The sequence below is a fragment of the Fomitiporia mediterranea genome (genome assembly GCF_000271605.1).
Source record: "Fomitiporia mediterranea MF3/22 unplaced genomic scaffold FOMMEscaffold_1, whole genome shotgun sequence".
NCBI classification, from domain to species: domain Eukaryota; kingdom Fungi; phylum Basidiomycota; class Agaricomycetes; order Hymenochaetales; family Hymenochaetaceae; genus Fomitiporia; species Fomitiporia mediterranea.
Genome location: NW_006760386.1, coordinates 7359594 through 7380161, shown reverse-complemented (window position 1 = coordinate 7380161; position 20568 = coordinate 7359594). Strand labels below are relative to the sequence as shown.

At 44.8% G+C, this 20568-nt stretch overlaps 4 protein-coding genes across 4 annotated transcripts; 1 reads left to right on the top strand and 3 right to left on the bottom strand.

The window, feature by feature from the left end:
• Positions 1-1879: 1879 nt before the first annotated feature.
• Positions 1880-2337, bottom strand: FOMMEDRAFT_151140 (uncharacterized protein; the record flags this gene model as incomplete). Its single annotated transcript, XM_007262246.1, has 2 exons — positions 1880-2059; positions 2113-2337. The coding sequence occupies 2 exons, from the start codon at positions 2335-2337 to the stop codon at positions 1880-1882; spliced, it is 405 nt and encodes a 134-aa protein (XP_007262308.1).
• Positions 2338-8942: 6605 nt separating this feature from the next.
• On the top strand, positions 8943-11920 carry FOMMEDRAFT_144296 (uncharacterized protein; the record flags this gene model as incomplete). Its single annotated transcript, XM_007262245.1, has 4 exons — positions 8943-9678; positions 9744-9794; positions 9878-9991; positions 10062-11920. 4 exons carry the CDS (start codon positions 8943-8945, stop codon positions 11339-11341), a joined length of 2181 nt encoding a protein of 726 aa, XP_007262307.1. The 3' UTR covers positions 11342-11920.
• A 124-nt stretch (positions 11921-12044) lies between these two features.
• FOMMEDRAFT_101773 (uncharacterized protein) lies at positions 12045-15544 on the bottom strand. The gene is made up of 12 exons (XM_007262244.1): positions 14976-15544; positions 14557-14930; positions 14420-14500; positions 14122-14361; positions 14009-14069; positions 13478-13953; positions 13277-13389; positions 12975-13204; positions 12844-12897; positions 12647-12780; positions 12535-12582; positions 12045-12463 (listed from the first exon to the last, which is right to left on the bottom strand). The coding sequence occupies exons 1-12, from the start codon at positions 15517-15519 to the stop codon at positions 12233-12235; spliced, it is 2586 nt and encodes an 861-aa protein (XP_007262306.1). The 5' UTR covers positions 15520-15544; the 3' UTR covers positions 12045-12232.
• Positions 15545-15786: 242 nt separating this feature from the next.
• Positions 15787-18594, bottom strand: FOMMEDRAFT_16749 (PLP-dependent transferase). The gene is made up of 8 exons (XM_007262243.1): positions 18319-18594; positions 17619-18257; positions 17478-17556; positions 17219-17419; positions 16910-17151; positions 16712-16850; positions 16401-16652; positions 15787-16322 (listed from the first exon to the last, which is right to left on the bottom strand). The coding sequence occupies exons 2-8, from the start codon at positions 18083-18085 to the stop codon at positions 15984-15986; spliced, it is 1719 nt and encodes a 572-aa protein (XP_007262305.1). The 5' UTR covers positions 18086-18257; positions 18319-18594; the 3' UTR covers positions 15787-15983.
• Positions 18595-20568: the final 1974 nt, after the last annotated feature.

Sequence of the window (20568 nt, the reverse complement as noted above, 5' to 3'; positions counted from 1 at the left end):
GCTGGATGCCAAGGAACTTGATATGGAACAACCCCAGGAAGGATGAATATCCTAGAGTAAGGACTTACACTCAGAAAGTAAAGGACACAATACTGCAGGCACACAATACAATCCTTCAGGCAAGGGTAAAGCAAACTAAACATGCTAATAGACACAGACAACCCTCTTCCTTCAAATTAAATGATCTAGTGTATGTTTCTACAAAGAACATGAATCTACTAAGACAGTGAGTAAGGAAACTAGTACCAAAGTACATAGGACCTTACAGAATAAACCAGAATGCAGGAAACAAGGCATTTGAACTAGATCTACCTAGGGAAATGAGGAATCATAACATACACCCTGTATTTCATTCATCACTACTTAGGATACATGTTCCAAACAATGATAGATTATTCCCTGGAAGGGAAGTAGGACAAGTTACTGGATTAAACAATGAGAACAAGGAATGGACAGTAGATTCGATTGAAACTCATGCAGGACAAGGGACTACCACTTTGTTCAAAGTACTATGGAAGTCCAGAGATCACACATGGCTACTCTATAATAAAATTGTGTACCTTGAGGCATTGAAGGAATACTTAGACATACTTAGAATTGATTCTATCAATACACTAACTCTAGGAAAGGGAAAACTCAATACTAATGACCCTCAGGTTAGTATCAGTCTAGTAAAACATGAGGCAACCTTTCAAACACAATGCTACAGCATGGACATACAGGTAGACATACACAAAGGCTTTAAAAACTGCACATATAGTCACTTTACTATACATATCATGTCTACTACTCAAGAATCTGTTGCTCATACGTTTGCATCTGCTTTTCTACAAAGCACAAATATGCCTCATCCTCCTCTACAACTCTTAGTTGGCCCTCAAGCACAACCAATCACACAGGATTGGGTTACTCACAACCACAGTACAAGTACTGACTATGTTTTCGATTGAGAGGAGCTCAAGGAGATTGTAGCTTTCTCCAGGGCTATCCACAACAATTCCCTCAACCCTACTATGCAACTCCCAGAGTGTTATCTCATTGTATTATGCTTGTATAACTTCCATGTTCCTTCTTATACAAGACTGAGCCCACTACCACTGTTCCAAGACTGTATTCAACATGCTAAGATGATGCAAGTGTCCCAGGACTTTATATACTGTAAGAACATGGCTTCAAACCAAGGTAAATGCACATATATTCTGCATTATATTATTACAAGCACATATACCTTACTGTTTTACTTAGGTGCAAAGTGTAGAGCTGAGCAAATCAACAATGGAACTACTATATTCTACTCACACAACTGTAAATGCCCTCGGATCAATTCACAATTGCCCTCAACATCCACCAATCTTACTTTAGTACTCAATATGAGTGCTCTGAGCTCATTCAACACTCAAGGCATTACTCTACTGCTGAATCTGCTGCTTTCTACTCAATCTGATGGCCATTCCAACCAATCTGCTGTGAGTTCCACCAGTTCCACTGCAGAACACGTTCAAGCCAGACAGGAGCATGTCCAGTCCACTACAGGACCAATCAAAGACACATCCATGGCTGTGGAGAACGTCCTAGCACAGCAGTACTGAACTTTGTAGTAAGTTACTAACGTTTTCTTTTGTTTTTGTGTTGTTATTTTGTTTATTCCAGTACTAACTCCCTTAGCATTTAGGACTAAATGCTGGAGGGCAAGTGTAACGATTGTGCTACCTGTGCATTTGCACAACATGTGTTGTAGGTGCTTGTGGGTGTTTTCCTTTTTGTTCACTAGACTACCCTGTATCCTACTACACGTGTATACACATATATAAAGGGTTTTTGAGCTAAGGGTTAGGGGATTCTTTCTCCTTCTCGGCGCTCGATTACTAGGTTATCCCAGTCAGTAGTTGAGTGTGCTGGTAAAGAGAGAATCTTCGCGTAAGGCTAGTATACCTATCCTTACATCCATGAACTCGGATATCAGCGTTGGGAAGTCATTTTCCTCCAGAATGTAGCTAAGAAGTGGAAGTATATTAGGGTGATCAAGACTTGACCAGACGCGGACTTCTCTCGAAATTAACTTGTAAGGCGAGAAAGTAAGAGTTAAGTATCATCCGGTAATGACCAGGATACCTTCATAATCCCTGGGGTCTGCCCATGGAAAACGCGGAGACATTTTACCGCCACCTTAAGTTTGCCACGGTCAGGATCATCATAAGTTCCAATACGAATATCCCCATAGCTTCCACCAGAGAAGGGATGAGCGCTTTTGTCGTACGACAGACGGCTTGCGACGTTGAGGTGTTTGACGCGTGCTAGCGTTAAATCTGAGTGGTTCGCATCTCTAAATTTTTCCATGATTCCGTGTCATAGATCGACTGAGTACGTCCTAGAGCTCAAGTTGTAGCGAGAGGTTGAAGACATTTTCGACTTGCATCGTGATTGATGGACCTGATGCAGTTTGGCATACATATGTGGGGGTCCGCTTTTTGGTTATGAGACGCGGTCGAGCGGACTTTGAAAATTTCCCTTTTTCAGTCGAAATGTGGTGAACAGAGTGTCCGCCCTCCTTGTATTTAATGTAGAAAATACAACGGAGCAAATCTAGACTAAAATCTTGTATATTTCACTAGTTTAGATACTATTTACTATTATGTATGCCTTTTTTAAAAAAAAATATCAAATTTGTGTGAAAACAGACAGATTCAAGTGCATATATATAGTGTGTTGCATACATATCTTACTACACTCATAATTAATTAAATAGAGAGGATTTGAAGATTTAAAATTGATATTATATAGATGTTTTCTTGTGCGAATATGAATATGTAGTTTGTTTTTTGTTATATTGAACGAGTGAGTTAATTTATACATTACGATTCTTGTATCTACCAAGTGCATCTAGTAATACCTTAAGCCTCTCATCCTTTCTCCCTATGTCTTTCTCCTTCGGAATATCTCTGTCGAACCTTTGTAATTTGTCAAGTTGTTCCTTTAGCTAAGGCACCTTAAGCTGTCACACTCAATCTTCGTCCAATTCGAGTGTTAATTCTTCAAAATACTCTGACTGTCTGCTTTGCTTGTCCTTCTGCTCCTGGATCCTCTGCTACTTTGCTGTAACTTCTGCTTTGTACTGCTCAGAAATGTCGACTCTTCATTTTTTATCTTGTTTCCCAAGAAGTCTATCCTGTGCAACCTGGCAAAGATAAGCTTGTTCTTTGTCTCCAGCAAGCTTAGCTTTAATGAAGTCCTTAGTATTGTTCTGTGAGTATTTTGCCTTTGTATTGAAAGTCTCAGTGTTCATTGATGGATGATTTCTGGCAGATATTCTGTACACCCCTAGAGCCCCTTTATTTGCATTGTTAGTTGCTGGCATCCAGGCTTTTGCTTTTTCTTCTTTGGTGAGCTGACTGATCTCTCTGTTTTCACTATATTCCTCACTAAATCTCTCCCAAGTTGTTAGAGACACTTCCAAGAATGCCACAAAAGCATTGTAAAGATGGGAGAGATGCTCTGCCATTACTCATACTGCCTTCATTGTGTCTGGCCTCTTCCACTCAACAGATGACAGTATGTTGACATCCACTAGTCCATCAAGGAGCTCATGACCTGAGACAATTTTAATGTTGTGTTACTGTTGCTTAGCCTTGTCTGTAAGAAATATTGTCTCTAGAGGATTCAAGTCTGAGTTCAGGATTAGCCCAGGTAAGTTAATAAGTTTTTTGATGTGAGACTTCAGTTTTGTAAGAAGCAGACTGTATTCCATCACATTTATATCCTCTAATCCAGACTTACAAAGCTCCTGAATGTATGGATACAACACACTTTCCAGGTATAAGGCAAATACAGCCAGCTCAGTATGTGTAGGTAAGTCATTTAATCCCTTTAGAATATTCAACTTGAGATGATTGAGGCCAGGTTTTTCTTTTGAATTGTGAATAAAGTGTATATAGTTAATATAGAAATTGAGTCAAGAGATAACCTCTGCTGCCACCTTAAGATTCAACAAATATCACATATTTGAAGTATCAGGGAACATAAAAATACAGTTCTCCTTCTACAATACATAGCTCTGGAAGGTATCATACTGTCCCTTTTTATTGTCTTTGTGATTTAATAGTACACTCATTAGAGAGACAAGTTTTACTACACCACTAGTTGATACCTTGACTGCTTGATTTACTACTGGATCTTCTGTGTCACTATCTACCAATTGGTAAGCTGTATCATTTTCTTTATTCATAAGCTGAACAGGCCTGAATCTCATTATCTCCCACATTTTCTTCAAGCCTGTAGATCCCCCTTTTGATACATTCAAATCTTTATACATACTGTATCCTACACAAACCCAGAGATTGCAAGTTATACCATCCTCCTCTGAAAGATTTAGGTATGTCTCACCACCTAGCTTATACAAAATTGTGTCCTTACACTCAATTTTGTGCTCCTCTTTCTTCTTCTCTGTAAGAGCCTCTCAGACCTTCTCTCTGCTGAGCTCCTCAATTTTTTCCTTCAAGGCTTTAGCAAGAATGTCTTTGTGTTCTTTCTCAGGTAAGTTATAAAATGTTCTTTCTCCTAAGGCAAGTCCTACTCTTTCTTTTTTCCACTTGCTGAGCTGACAATGTTTTGCTTTCTAGTCTTCTACATGGTCCCTGTGCATACCAACTAGTTTCAACACAAAAATTTTTTTGTTAAGACATTCCTTCAGGATGTCTCCATTCTTAGCAAGCAGAGAATCTTAATATACAGTAAGCACTTCTTTTATTACTGTTAAGTCTCTGTTTTTTTGCATTTTGGCTCAATGATTTGCTGACATCCTTACACCTACTAGACAAACTTTCTGCTCAAGGGTAGAAGAAGTTTCATCACTGTACAATTGTAGGGCTTTCAAATTAATGTGTAGAGCCTTGAAGTTTTGATTTCAGTGAGTAGTACTGTCAGAACCTATTGTACAAGCTATTAAAGTAGGTATATGTACTCAATTTCAGTATCCCAAATATGAATCATACATTCAATTACCTGGTGATACACTTATTTCATAACCTAACTGTATATCAGCTGTTATACTGCCTTCTTCAACAATCTGAGAGACTGTTTGCTTGTACATAGGTCCTCTGGATTTTGCTTGGGAAGACTGGACTAGAGAGAAAAAAAGCTGTATAAAGGTATGTATTACTTTTCTGATCTTTGTCATTAGACACCTATAGCTAACAAGTTCACACACAAGTGTACAAACTTTTGGGGTATACTAGCCCTTTTCTACAAGGTTCAAGGTGTGTTTCATTTTGTTTTTGAATTTTTCATTTTCTTTAATCTTTACTAGGGCCTGCTGAAGATGTTTCTGATACACATTATACTACTTATGAATTATTACAACCTTGGTACATAGCTTTTCTTTGCTTGAGTGTAATGTATCCAAAATTGACAATTGCATGTCCAGGGATGGTTACATTCTCTCTAGACAGGAGTATGCTACCTGAAGTTTGTCTTACACTTGTAAAAGAGTAGTTTTGCACATTTCAGCCCTAGAATTTGTAGCAAGGAGCTCCTTACTTGTGAGTACCAGCCTATTATCCCTTTCTCTCAGTTTCTGACCTAATCTTACTAAAGAATTCTTCAAACAGTGAAGGGATTGTGTGCATGTCTTCAAACAAGCCTTTAGACAACTACAATGTTCTATAGTATGCTCCAAGTCCAGACAATTCAATTCCAGTAATACTAGTAGGTCCTGCTTCTCTTTAAGTTTGATGCACAGTTTTCTGACCACTTTTGTAAGAGTACTGGAACTATCTCTGCTTTTGGTGACATGCTTGTAGAGGTTACTGATCACCTGTAAATAATTGTAGGTGAGTTTTTCTTAACACTCAAGTAGTTTTGTTGTGTGTTCTAAGCTCTTTCTTGTGTCTTCCAACTCTTTTCATTGTGGCTGAACAGGCTGCAGACCTTGTTCTACATGATTCTGGTACAGGAGGAGGTAGAGGGCCTAAAGTATTGAGGCAAAGGTGATTTCTTACTCTGTTTAATTGTTTTTTGTGTGATCTTGAAGCTACCATGGCTATTATTCAGTAGTTAGTTTCATGTAGTTTATTTTAGTTATTTTTTTGAGAATTACCAGTGGGCGTACAAATTAAAATTGCAAATTCTGTCATTTTAATCCTTCAGGCTACATTGAAATCTGCTGTGTCTAGACGTGTGAGACTGTATGCCCTTAGGTAAATCTTCTGCTTCTACTTCCCACAGATCCAATCAAGGTTAACGCTTCTAAAGTTGATCATAATTCATGTAAATCTATTCTAAGAAGAATTACAGAAGGAAATTAGCTATAAAAAATTATTCACAAAGATATTAGTAGTTTTGTGTGTAATTTTAATGTTTCTTGCTCAATTTTTAATAAATTTTAATTTCCCTCTGTAAAAAGTTTCTTTACTATCTTGAAATTATTATTATTATTATTTTACTATTTTAAATTACATGTGGAGAGTGGAAAACGCTCTCGCAGCAAGGTATCTAGAGGCCGGACACACTGCACGCTGACCTAATTGATGGATCACTTACTTTGAAACCGTGGGAACGACCGCGTCGTACAACCGAAAAGCGGACCCCCACATACAAACTTCCACCACTTTGCAGTGCTAGAAATAGGCCAAATTTAGCCGAGGTGATAATGACATAAGCAGAGTCTCTTGTTAGTATTAAAATTAGTATTTCTACTTCGTCGTGAGTCGAGTGGGAAGGAATGATCGTTCTCTCGACAGCAACGAACAAACGGAACGAGAATGGTAAAATGAAATTGATTTACACATCGTGGGATCATCTCGAGAAAAATGTAATGCATTGCAATGTCTGCACAGTAGAATATTCAATACTTTTGGTAATGATATTTATTATTTACTAGAACCAGAGTACATCGCCTCTCTGCATTTTAAGCGCACCAGATCACGTCGATTGCTTTGGCGTGAACGGCGGGCGCGATAAGTTAGCCAGTAACCTCCAGCAGTCGGCATCTTCTTGCCAGTGCAAACCCAAGGACATAAACTTTAAAAATTGTTCGAAAATAACAATGATTGACCAGAAGGGAATTAGGTACCGGGAAGCGTGCAACACTCAGGGCATGATTGCTCAAATTTCATACTCGCAGCCATCATCCGGACCGGTGATTCCATTTCTTCAAAAGTGCAGAAATCATGACGGGAAATGTTACACGTGACTTGATGCTAAAAAAAGTGAGGTGGCACTGGTATTGTTGTTCCCACTCTCATTGAGTCTCATCTCCATTGACCGCATAGTTATTTAGGTCGTTTATTGGGCGCACTGGACACTCTGCTGCGCATGGGCCCAGGAAATGCCAGCGCCGTTTCCCGGCGACCACAACTTCTCTTGAAGATAGTTTACTAGGTGCCCGATAAAGTCCGGGAGCGAAGAAACAAGGAACGAAGAGTCAAACTTGATCAAACATCAAACATCTATCAACGTATAGGTGGTCATCTGCTTGCGCTTTTCTTACAGGTGGCGCTCGTCTCAATGCTGGTACCTTGGTCATGGTGACAGCAGCGCATTTGAAAATACCTTGGCACTCCATGCACCGCGGTCTTTCTCGCCTCGGGTCCAGCCCCTTTGTGTTCGTCTGTTCATCCACTCGACCACTGGGCTCTCCGAAAGCGCGACGGAGATCCATGCTTGTATACTTAATATACACTTTGGACACATATGTCCGCAATCTAGCCAATGGGAGCCCTCGATAAGCATCCGTTGAAAGACGTATGATACGCAGATACGCGGTCGGGAGAAGCTAGTGACGACTCCGATGAGTGGACGAAAAGAGAAGAAGGCACGCTTATCATTTCTCGTGCTCCCATGGTCTCGCGAAGAAAGTGAGGCTCCCACTCGGTCCTAGGAATACTCAGGCGGAGAAGATTGAGCGTTGCCTAGGCCGTTCTTAGGTTTACTTCCCACCATCTATCGAGCTGTCCATATGCAATTCTACTGTTTCTTACCATCAGAGTCTCTTGAGTCTGTCGTACTTATGGAGGCCGGGAATACTATCAAGAGGCTCCCCTCCTGTTGCTTGGTTTCTCCTACCGTAACTGACGTTGCTGGAGTACTTCTGTTGCTCATCTCGCGACATCTGCGTCGTGTCCCTCTCTTGAGCTCTTTCACCGACTACTTTTCTCCTTTACGATTCCAGGTTCACGAGAATTCACACCATCAATTGGAGGGATAGCCACCGTCACCCCGTCTGGGTGAATATCGTCGATGACTTCCTTGGCGCAAGGCGACTTCCATCTAACCACAAGCCCCACGGCGAAGGAAAAGCGTCGGGTGAGTTCATCGTTTCCTTGTCGTCTTTTGCTTCCGTTTCATCCTATACTTTGAACTATCATTATGATGGAGTCGCACAGCGCCGATGTCCGTACTTGGTCTTTATTTTTCTTCTTCTATTCGTTCCAAAACTATAGTTCTTCTCGGCATAGAATTCCGATCTTTGCCATCACCTTCCATCATCAGACTCTCCCCGTCTAATGCCATATCTTGTTCTACAACATTACTGCGATTTTCTTTTCCCCTTCTCTCATCCTTTCTTCGCATACCGCACTCGCGTTGGGCGGCAAATTCCGTTATGCAGCGCCCAAGCCCGACTAAAAGTCAGTCCTCCGGGTGTATATTAGTCTGCAACCGCACCCTGTTACCCCTGGCTCTGCATCACCATGACCACAATATTGTGACTAAACTGCGCTTCTCGTCTTTTCATCTGATTGCTCTTCTCCACACGGGCGTGCGAGGCTTACCAGTAGCTTTCAATATAAGCTTTGTGCGAAGCTCGGTCTTCACTTATTTTTAAAGTTTACCCGTTTTCGATTTTCCTTATCTTTTATTATATTTCCCGTATCGCCGCTCGCCCTCCTTACGCGTTTCTCTCTCCTTGAACGTGTTCGACGCCCATCGTCCTAACACACTTTGTCGAAATGGAGCGTTTAACTGACGAAGAACTTAATTGCGACAACGCACAGGTGCCATCGTCCGGAAGGGGCGGATTAGGCAATATTCGCGCGAAAAATAAAGCCAAGAACGCGTCCTCACTCACAATAAGCCCGTCGTCCAAGTCACGAACGTCTTCATCGACCTCAGGTTCAGGTCCAACATCTCCGTCGCCTTTCAGAATTCGGTCAAACTCGACGCGCTCAGTTATGTCAAGTGCGGCTTCTGTGATATCAAACTCTAATTCATTATCTGCGTCTCTTTCATCGGGATCTCCAGACGAAGATCGAGTAGAGGTGCAAGGGCGCACATCACTTTTCTCATTTCGTTCACGTTCGTCTGAAATCAATATTGCTGGGCCGAGTGCGGCCTCCAGCTCTACGTCGGGACCCAGTGATTTGCATCACTCCGGCAATTCATATGAACCGAGCTCTCCTACCTTCGGCACATTCGCAACACCGTTATCCTCTCCATCGTCCTCGGGGAGGACGACGTCGGCAGGTTCAACAAGCGCGAGTGCTGATTATGCAATACATTTACAAACCGATGCTCGGCAACGTGCACTTGAAAAGAGACTTGTACGCGAGAGGGCGAAGGAAGCGCGACTTATGGCTGGCAATGGACCTGCTGTCCCAAATGGTTTAAACGGTCCGGCTGATTCCGGAGCTGAAGGTGCGATTGTTAGAGATGCGATTGAGGACAGTGTTCTTCGCGTTCGGACTGGTGGGTTCTGTGCTGCGTACCAGACTGCGACGACGTCATGTAATCTAAATAGTATTATTTATAAGGTCGAGGAGGTGCGGCCGTGTTTAAAAAAGTTGGAAGCGGTATCAATCCTGGTGAGTCCGTGCCAATATCCTTCAGCGTGTTCTTTCTAGCCTATAATGGCGCTTGTTATTGACATATTGGATATTCCGAATAGCCCTGTATCCCCGTGCAGCCGACATAACTCGCGAATATGAAGAACGTTCGGCAGCTCAGGAGCGAAATCTTCTAGCTGAGTCACGTGCACGTGCCGCGAAACAAGGAAGTACTGGTAAGCAGATCATCCATTTCAACGCAAATAATCCACGAAATTTACACTTATTCTACCTAATTCTACCCAGGACGTGGTGGGGCAGGGAACATTGCGGGCCCTTCTTCTGGGGTTAAAGGAGAAGCGAAGAAAGGGAAGAAGGATAAGAAGGGAAAAGGGAAAGCGAGAGCTGATATTGGCGATGGAGGAGGGGACGAAGGACCTCAAGGAGAGAACGTCACAACGCAAGACATTGGTGACGTAGATGATGAAGCAACCCTTGCAGAAAAGCCTAAGGATCGGAAGAAAAAACATGGGCTGCAGAAACTCTGGAAGCGAGTGGTGCGAGCAAACACTGAATCGAATGCTGGTACATTGCATCCGGAAGAATTAGATGATAGGACGCCTCGTCCATCGTTTGGTGACGGAGTCCTTGAGATTGGCCGACTAGCATCTCCATCTGCTTCTCTTTCTTCGACACTCCAGTCTCCTCCTTCAGTTGCTTCCACTTCCTCTTCGCGTACGCAGGGACCTTTAAAATTACGTAAGCACGAAAATGCAAACGGAAAGGAGAGGCAGGAGGGAGCTGCTCTTCTTGCATTCGTGAATGCAGCTATACCTGGGACGCGAAACAACGTACTCGGTGTGCCTGGGACACCTGGATTTCCTCTTCCTAGCGAATGCGAAGAGACTGTCTCGAGCGCTGTCTATAAGTATGGTCCTGATTATCGATCCAGCGGTACATCGTCTTTGACTACGCATGCGAATGGAAGCATTAATAGTAACGCTACTGCTTCGCGCGAAGGCTTTACCATGAAGCCAATTGCAGAGGCGCGCGAAGATGAAGATTGGGTTGACGACGAAACATTGCAAGAACCTTCAGAGGTCTCGGATGAGGAAGAAGAGGATGAAGACTCGGACATTGACCCTCATCTACTAAGCGCACTCAAAAAAGCACAATCACAGTCGTACAAGTACAAGACAACGAGACCGGATAGCCTGGATGCAGTTATCCGGGTTGCCCTTGATAAATTAGATTTAGAGGAACATGACACAGCTGGTGCATTTGGATTCGATCCCAACTTCGACTCCGGGGTCCGAGGTCGAACACCAGCTCACGGCCAAGATCACTTCCTGTCGTCTCGTGCTCCACCCTCATCTTTCAAGCAGCCCGTCCAAGCCCATAGGAGTCCACAGGATTCTCCTCCAACAGCCTTCTCACAACCACCGCGTTATACCCGCGCAAGCGTTCCGGCCGTCCGAACTCGAGTGAACGGCGCCATCGGAACCGGCAATGCTGTAAAATCTAGATCCTCCGTCCCCGACGCCGGGCCGCCTCCCACGAGGCCCGTTCCGAGCTTGCCTGAGTAGGTGCCGTGTAACATCGGAGATTGTCGATACGTACGGCCATCGCTACGCTGACACTAACGTGATGTACGTTCTGAGTCTACTCACCAAGCTTAACCGCCGGGAGTGGCTAGAACGAAGGATCTTCACGGAGTACCGGCTATGTCTTCGCGGTTCCCATTTCTTTCCCACCATCTCATTGTCTCTTTGAGTTCTTCGTGCCTACAGATCCCGGCATTTCTCCTCGCTCCTATTCCTTATTCTCGATCTCTGGGTTTCTCCCTTCTCGTGCTTGTCGCTCTCACACCTTACATTCGGCACGCGTTCTATCAGTGGTCCGTCGCAGGTTTTGTCTGCCCCTCATGTGGACCGCTCTCTCCTTCCACTTCGTTTCTTTTCGACCTCTCATAATGATTATTAGACTTCATACTTGGCCCATGTGTAGTCTCTCGTTTTGTAGACTTCCCGCATTGTCATGCCGCTCGTTCACATTTCCTTCTGTGTCTTTTCAAGGTTTCACACCGTCCTTGACTTCTAAGGTTTCCTTTCGCTTTGGCCCATATCCTTCACCCCTCTCTCTGCGTTCGTTTATTTGTTGCTATCTTAAACCTCTTTATTCCTTCCTGCTCACTTATGTTGTTGTGGATCGCTGTATTGTTACGTCGTTCTTTGCTTTTGTCTGTCTCAGAAACTGTACAAGTAGTATGATTTTTTCTCCTAGCGTTATAAAATCTTATTGTTCACAAATAGACTCGGAAGAGAGTGGAGAACGGTAGATGAAAGGCAGTGTCACACGACTCATACAGACTGGTCCGTTAAAATACGACAAGGTCCGTAATCCGCAAGTACAACATAACCGTCTATTGTACCGCCCATACAACCCATACACACATACACAGACAAGCATACATTTACTCAATCTTCTCCTTCCTCCGCCTCATCCCCGTCTCCATCTCCATCACCTTCATCTTCAGATACTTCAAGCCCAGCCTTCCGTATCGTCTCCTTATCCCGCTTCCGCTTCGTGCTCAGTTCGTCAAGAAGCACGAGCAAGTCTTCTTGCTCCTTTTCTGCATCTGTGCTCTTTTGTTGTGCGACTTCGAGTTGCGCGGTGAGCGAGGTGATTTGGGATTTTAAGTTCGTGATCTGTGAATGTAATGTTGGTTAGGTTGGGACCATGAGACAGTGAGGGGAGAGGAGAGGAGAGGAGAGCGTACCTCTGCTGCTGAAGCCGCAGTGGCAGCGGCAACTTGAGCTTGTAAATCCTATACCGTAAACATAATAAATATTCGTGATTTAAAGTATAAGCTTTTATAAATTTAAACGCACTTCTGTAGGTGTAGGTTTTGCGGACTGAGACTGAGCAGCCTGTAATTGCGATTGTAGCTCCTCGATCTGAGATGCCTGATTTCGGATGACCTCGCGGAGGGATGCGATTAGCATGGCTGACTCTGCGTTCTCGCCTACTTGCCACATATATGAGTTACGCTATAGAATAAAAAAGACTTTTTTGGACGAAGACGTACCAGATTGAGAGCTCAATGTATCCGGGTCAAGAGTGACAGCTCTCTGTATCGTATCTGTTAAAAAATTTAAAATTAGATAAAACCCTCATAAACATAAAAAAGTCAAAAGTCAAAAGACGGATAAGACATACAGTAATTACTCTTCCAAAAATCAACAAACGCCCAATCGAACCAAATCTCCACATCAGGGTCTTCATGCACGTCCGAGCCAGTAGGTGCAGAGTGCATAGCGGGGAATCGATACGGTAGGACGATATCTTCAGGTCCGATCGCCCGAAAACGTTCGTCCTCTCGTACACGAGACATTCGAGCGGTGACTGCGTCGGGACTTAGTCGTGTTAGGATGGAATGGATGGTTGCTCTGTGCGATGGTCAAATTGTTAGATGAGGTTGAATGGACAGTACGTTCATAAGAGAGAGAGATGTAACGAACCGAGTGATCTCGCCAGGTTCACGGTTGAACTCATAACATACGCCAAGAAGGTAGCCGCATAGTCCTTGAACAAGCGGGTCGACGTCACTTGTTTGGTTTATCGGCTCGACGAGCTATGAATGACATGCGCATCGCACGAACGCAGCCCCACAAATCAGTAAGTAAAAAAGAGAAGCATAAAGCATCATGACATAAACATACCATTCCAACACCTCCATTCTCCAAAAACTCCCGAACAGCCTTCGGGTCCTCCCATAACCACTGCGAAAGCAGCGCAAGGTACACAACGATCAACCGATCCCACTCTCTCGCATCTCTTTCCGTTTCAGCACTCGCAGCATGTCGTCTTGACAAGAACGCTAGAGAAAGATGTTCAGCAAGTAAGGCAATGATCGTCTGTGGTTCTTCATTCTCTGCATCAGGCGAAGCCACTTGCGCACTTGCCGATGGTGGTGGACCGTCAGCTGGGACGAAAAATTGTTGCGCGGCGGGTGCAGTGCTTGCTGAGGGCTTTATCTGTCGCGCGAGTTGTTTACAGCGTGATGAAGAACGAATTAGGGATGCAAAAAGCCATGAAGCGAGGTGAGTCGATAAAGACGCATTCGGGTTCAGAGGTGAACTCGGAGGAGCAGCGAGACATTGTAAGAGTGCTGGTGTAGGTCGAGGTGCGTTCGGATCTACGGGAAATAGTCAATTTAGGCCGAAACACATTGTTGAAGAAACAATCCGAACCCTCATTGGGCAACATGGCTTTCAAGATGATGAGCCGTAACTCTTCTTTCCGGGTATAGTTCTGCACAAAGAACGTCAGGCACATAAATCATCGGTACAACCCAGAGCCTCACCTCAAACACCACAGCCCCAATGGTCCTTAATAAGAGAGCCTCCTTGGCTTTCTGCTTGGTCCCGCTATCACCGGATCCACCATACTCTCCCATGACCACCAACTCAATCAAGGCATCAAGCGCAACAATAGGCTCTAAACGATCCCATTCTTCTCCGTTCGTATCGGGAACAGGTAAATACGGTGTGACGATGTGGGAGATGAATGGGAAGTTGAGATTGGTTGGGAGAAGTTGAAGTGCCTGTATAAAGTTCATTTAGAATCAAGTTACACGAAATGATTGTAGAACGTGTACGTACTTGTGTCTTTAGGATTGTAGGTGCATTTGACGCTAAAGCTAGCTCCACTAGACATCGAATGAGAAGGTTTGTTTCTGCTTCCTGCGTTACTTTTAATTATAAAGAGGCAAGGAAACTCGAATTCAGCGATTGCGCACATTACTGCCTTTTGATCCAACCAGCAGACCGACAATCCCAATAACGAGTCGAACATTCGAAGTCTTCTGAACGTCCCAGAATTGGAGTGCGAATTCCTGCGGAGCAGATTCCTCTGGCGGAAGGTTCGTTGGAAAGAGTAGCTGAGCCGTAAGGAAGCCAGCCAGTCCCGTCTCTCTGAAGAACGTCTGATTGGACGTGTTCAATCGCAACAAGCCATCAACACAAGTAAAGCAGTCCTTGACAATCGTGCCTCCATCAATCCCACCCTCTTTTTGTATTATATTAAAGAGCTTATCAAACGCCCCCTCAAACGCAAATAGTTTCTGGATATCCGGACTTTGCGAAATAAGAGACTGTAAGAGGATCAATCCCTCTAACGACCATAAGCCACTGACAAAATTCGATTCAATCTGCTCACCATTCCGAATGATCTCCCGTCGATCTTCTAACGTAGCAAGCACGTTCGCAGGTGCGTTCTGTGCTTTAAGGAAATACGACTGTACGACCTGTCTGCGATTATGCAGAAGCGTAGAAAGTAACTCCAACGCTGCATATTTGACATAAAAGTGACTATCCGCAAGCAGTAGGAATATCTTCGACACAGATTTATCGGTCTTGAGTACTTCGTCCGTATACTTCAAACCCAAGGCTTTACTCTCAGAAGGACTCGCATCACCAACGTCGCAAAGCGAATTCAGTGTTTCCAACACAGCCTTCCCGATTTCCGAGTCAATCTCAGCATCGTTCTCCAGTACTTCAAGTAAATCCGCAAGAGCATAATGTCCTACTTCGGCTCTACAATCGCGTGATAGACCCTTGAGCGAAAGTACAGCAGCTCGTCGATCAGCTAGTAAAGTGGATGGCGAAAGACGACCGGAAAGTCGTTGGATTGCCTCGAGAGCAGACTGAGGCGCCCCTGCTGGCCCTCTGAGCGCATTGTACGTCTGAGAGAAAAAGTCCATGCCTTTAAGAGGGTAGACGGCAAGGAGCAAGGAGGGCAAGACAGGACAAACGCGCTTTCGACGCAACACTTGACACAACACGATCAGCGTCGATCAGTTGCCTGATTTAGATGTAGACTTCAATCATTGCATTTAATCATCAACAGATGTGCAGCAGGTAAGGAACATAGAATAATAATTCAAGACGATCGTCAAATTTGACGGGCGTGGAGTCTCGAGAGTTGCTGTTAGGTTGCACACCAGTCTCACGGGGAAAAATTAGTACGTCGAACCGATGCCATTTATCCGTCCAATCCATACAAGTACACGAGCGACTGATACTGTTACAGGAAGAGAATACACAGGATAGATAAATACAAATGGAATAAAGAATCAGAGAAGCTTTTGGATCCGGGATGATTGTTCCGGATAATATAGTCATGAATTAATTGAAGGAAGAGACGTAACAGGCGAGAAGAAAACCATTAGTGTAGTCCATGGCCCCTCCCAGACTTCTTCCACTCCTTCAGTAAGATGTGCCGTTCTTCCTGTATAGACAGGCACCGTGCAAATTCCATTACGCGCCACACATCGACAAAGTTGCTCGCGAGTCCAAGACTTATGCGGACAACACCAAGCTCGTGCCCCACACGCGATTCGAAGTCTCGCAAGGTCACACCTTCATATAACTGCTCCATATCACTTTCAATCCCAATTATCGCCGCCGCGCCTCCTGGATTGCAAACGCATCCCGTTCGGAGCGAGATTCGGCGCTGCGCAGCCGCATACTCGATGAAAGATAACGGAAGCATCATGCCATCTGACTGTACATCCCGAAATCAATCAAGTTCAGTTAAAGTAGTCTCTGTGATTAAGCCAAATATAGATGAAGCCTCGCTCACGTCTAGAAAGTGCAAAGAAACCGTCGATCCGAAGTTTGCTTGGTCGCCAATTTCTCTTAAGCGCCGTGTCGGTAAGCGGGATAATATTCTAGCCACGCGACTACCATTGACATCATGCCGAAGCCCCTCCAATCCCGCAACGAGGTAATGGGTGAGAGCTGACAATCGCATTGGGAGGAATGGCATGTACATGGTGAGGAAGCGGAGACCGTGCGTAACTGCAGGCAGACTAAGATAGTTGATCGTACCATCCTGCATTTGGAGTTCGGTCAGAAAGTGCCTGCATTAGGGATGTCTGTGTGAAATCCTACCTGGAAGTGCTCAGTGAGATCACTCGCCATCGTGACAAGTGAGCCAGGCACCTGCACTACATCAACCGTGCCGCCCGCAAACCAAGGCCGATGAAGAGTTCGAAGGAAGTCTTCTTTTACTATCAGTGCACCAACACCGCTGTTCTCATTTATCAGTCAACTAAATTGAAAAAGTGTATAGAGAAAGGGAGCACTAACGTGGGGAAGCCAAACATCTTGTAGAAGCTAACACACATGGCGTCAATGCCGGGGCTTTCCGTCAGATTAATTGCTGATGTTGTGGCTAGTGCTGCCGCGTCTAAGACTGTATGATAGCCAAGTCTTTTTGCATATGCACATATTTCAAGTGGATTTTTGGTGTTTGAAATATTTGAAAGTCCAGTGAGAGCTAGAAGACAAGGTGCTCCCGATGAGGAAGGCCGATTTTCAAGGAGTACATTCTAGAGAAGTCACAAAAGAAGAATGACGGATCAATTCATGCCGGCGCTTATGAATGAATTGCCAAACCTCGGTCTCTGCCAAATCTACACCCCCACGGCTTCCCGATCGAAGGTAAACAACTCGGGCACCCGCTTGTGATGCAAAGCGCCGAATGCCATTGACACTATTATGTGAATCTACCCCCAGTACGAAAGCTCCGTCGTCACAGAATGGATAGGATTCCCCAACGAGCTTCAGAGCCCCTGTGGCATTTTGAGTGAAGATTACCTAAGGAGATTCAGTCATCATCGCTTTCAATACGAAAATTTGGAACCAATCTACTCACAGTATAGCCGGGCGGTGCCTTGAAGAAGTCAAGAACAGCATTTCGTGCCTCGATTGCGAGGTTGGTTGATGTTTGGGAGCTGCAAGACCTCAATCAGTCAGAACGAATAGATCAATCACTATCTGAAACTCTGTTACTGACCTATTGCTGACAGAATGAGTGTTACCCATGATGTTTCGTGAGAGGAAGTCTGCATGTATTTGAACGAGACTTTCGGGGAAAAGACAGCCACCCATGTAATCGACATAGGTTTCATCGGAGCGCGTGAGCCGAGTGTAATCACTTCGACGAAGTGAATCCAGGATCCAGGTCTGACGATACTCAGGGTAGGTATCAACGAAGGAATCGAATGCCTCCTTGAGCTCTGGAGCCTCCTCGAATGAATGATCTTCAGGTCGGACGAGCGAGTGTTGGATGACGGCGGCGCGCTTCTCGCTCAAGTTTGTGTCAGAGATGAACGAGCTGCCTGAGTGAAGTGACTCTTGGGACGGGAATGCAGTGATACATGAGAGCTTATGAGCGAGCTTTGGGTGGTGCGGCGCTGACGGACGATTGGCAGTGGCGCGAGGCTTGGAAGGGTGCTGAATATGCGAGGACGTGTTACCCATTGTGCGACGTGAGAGAGACGGGGGTGGGTTGATGAAGTCCACAAGTCTGGCAGACCTCACTTTTTATCCCGTTGCAGACATGATTGCCGAGCTGTGTTATTGTTTACACCTCAGGGAGGAGCACAGGTCTGTGAGACAAGGCTGCTGGCAAGAAGTGTGCTTACGGGATGATCTAAGATCATATCCGATGTTCAGTGGGACCATCCAGAAATGTGCAATTCAAAACACTTCACCGGATTTGTTCGAGGACCCCGCTGGGACAGAGCTCTGGCGTGATAGCAGGTGGCTAGGCATATCGCCTGCTGAATTGACAGCATTCAGATCCGGGATTACTTGAGAGCCGCTAAAGTCTTGTTGGACACAAATCCGGCGTATTGGGTGATCGGACAATCCATCCACACTAGACCAGGTGGGTTCGCACCTTCAAGTAAGCAGGACCGCGCGCCGAGCTCTTGTCCAGGGAGCGATGGAGATAAGCTGTCAGTGGCATGTCCTCTCGCGATCACAAGCTTTGTGTGTTGTGTCCAGGAGGTCATGACTTGAGCACGGGCGACATCTGTCAATAATCATTGTATATCCTTTTACTCAATTCGCTGGCAGCCAGATCGAGCGTGCTTAAGGTGTCATGTTGTTGTCCTTTCGAGCACAATAGCGATGTTCTGGAGGAGCATACTTCGAGAAGTACCACAGAAGCGAGGTAACAAAGCCAACAACGCCGAGGTAGAGAAAAGATGCACTGCAACATCGTTGACGCGGACAAGTTCGTTCGTTAGTCTCCATCCGTTTTGGGAACATGCACATGCAGCGCCGATCATCACCTGCTTTTTCTGGTCATGATGGTGGAAGTGGAGAGCAGCAATCAAACGATAGGTACTACGGTACACAGAGGGGGTAGGAACCTTGCTCGATGTGTCCATCCTACTCATGGAAAACTCTCACCCATGGCTAGTTATTTCCTTAACACCGACCAGAACGTGCTCAAAACTGGCTCCAGACTTCAAGACAGTTGCTAGAGTGTATTTACGACACGAAAGCCTGGCTACTTGCGCCGCTCTGTAGCACTCCAGCCTTCGTCCAATAGCCTCCAAGCAGATCCGGAAGAGCCACGGTGATAATTGTTCTAATCTATGTAGTTACCATGCGCAATAGGATTACGGGTACAGTTCAGCAAGCGCGTTCGCGGTTCTTTACTCAGTCGATCACCTTCGCAAATTAGAGACAGTGAGATAGCTTCTCAAGTGACATCGAACACAGAGAAAATGATTGCTTGACTTTTCTGAAGTCTTAGCTCTGCAGTCGGTGAGTCATTTGTGATAATAACTTGATATGACCCAAGTCAGCGCGGATCCCATGTCGAATATATCTTTTTGGACCTTTACGTGCATTCTAGGCGGTTTTCCAACGTTGTCGCCCAACCTATTCCTGATGAACTCGGCATAATAATGTGCATCGTTCTTTACAGGTACTAGTTCACATGTACACTCCAACCCCAACATCGTTCTCAAACTCTTTTAGATTCTACAGCTAGTGGAGATGGCATGGATCCATTTATCTCGGAATTCCGAACTTCTCGGTGGAATATATTATTGTCTCAGCGTTTGTGCTCTAACTATTATGCTGAATCAGAACATACTCAGAAGCATAACAAGGCCTTCTATGCCAAATTCTGTCGATCCTCGAAGACTCAAAACAAATATTCACGAGCTTAAGCTGAGCCAGAAGGTTTAAGACCCGAGCAACGGCGTTAAGCGAGAGTGCAGCTTTACCAAACTCATTGAAAACAGAGTCTTTCATTGACATAGAATCTTCAGAAATCCCGATCAATATTAACATGGTCTGTCGCTTAAGCTGCCTTCTTACCCTTTTAGTCATGGGCTATCACCAAAATAAAATGCGGTACAAATTACACAAACCTCGGGAAAAGATCGTCGCCGAAATGATGCTCTCTTTAGTGATGGATTGAATTAAAATAGCGGAGCCCTTTCCAGCCAAACGCAATTTAGCATCGCCATAATAATATGTCTCAAGGAACCCGAAGATCCCCACCTAGTTCATATGAAATATCGTGTGAGACTGGAAGTTTGCCCACAACATCCCACCTGGGTTCACTCAACCAACGAATCGAGAATGCATCAGAAGCTCAACAGCAATAAAATCAGTCAACATCAATCTCTTCAAAGCGTTCTATTGATATGCGACATCGACGTTTATTGACGTGTTTTTGTGTACAGGTTGTAGCCACGACGGGAGAAGAGTGCCAAATTTGACTTACTCCGCGGTTCCCAACACTTCATGGAGATCGAAGCAGAGCTTGAGCCACGATACTTATTCGCACAAAAGATGCGAAGTCAGACCGGCAATATCTAGCCGGTTCTCAATAGGGCCCACAAAGCTGATGTAGGTGCCATACAGTCACCAAGCTCTTGGTTCTACTACTTTGAAAAAAAATGGTACAGCACGATAGCGAGAAACGCTGAGACAGG

Bases quoted from the DNA above. Each gene is read 5' to 3' on its own strand.
- FOMMEDRAFT_16749 (XM_007262243.1), bottom strand. From the start codon at position 18,085: ATGGGTAACACGTCCTCGCATATTCAGCACCCTTCCAAGCCTCGCGCC. The intron at 17,557-17,618 runs GTCAGTAACAGA...GAGGTCTTGCAG, and splicing joins ACTCATTCTGTCAGCAATAG to CTCCCAAACATCAACCAACC. The intron at 16,653-16,711 runs GTAGGATTTCAC...CTCCAAATGCAG, and splicing joins ATCTCACTGAGCACTTCCAG to GATGGTACGATCAACTATCT.
- FOMMEDRAFT_101773 (XM_007262244.1), bottom strand. From the start codon at position 15,519: ATGGACTTTTTCTCTCAGACGTACAATGCGCTCAGAGGGCCAGCAGGG. The intron at 13,205-13,276 runs GTTCGTTACATC...ACCATCGCACAG, and splicing joins GAACCTGGCGAGATCACTCG to AGCAACCATCCATTCCATCC. The intron at 12,781-12,843 runs GTACGTCTTCGT...TGTGGCAAGTAG, and splicing joins TACATTGAGCTCTCAATCTG to GCGAGAACGCAGAGTCAGCC.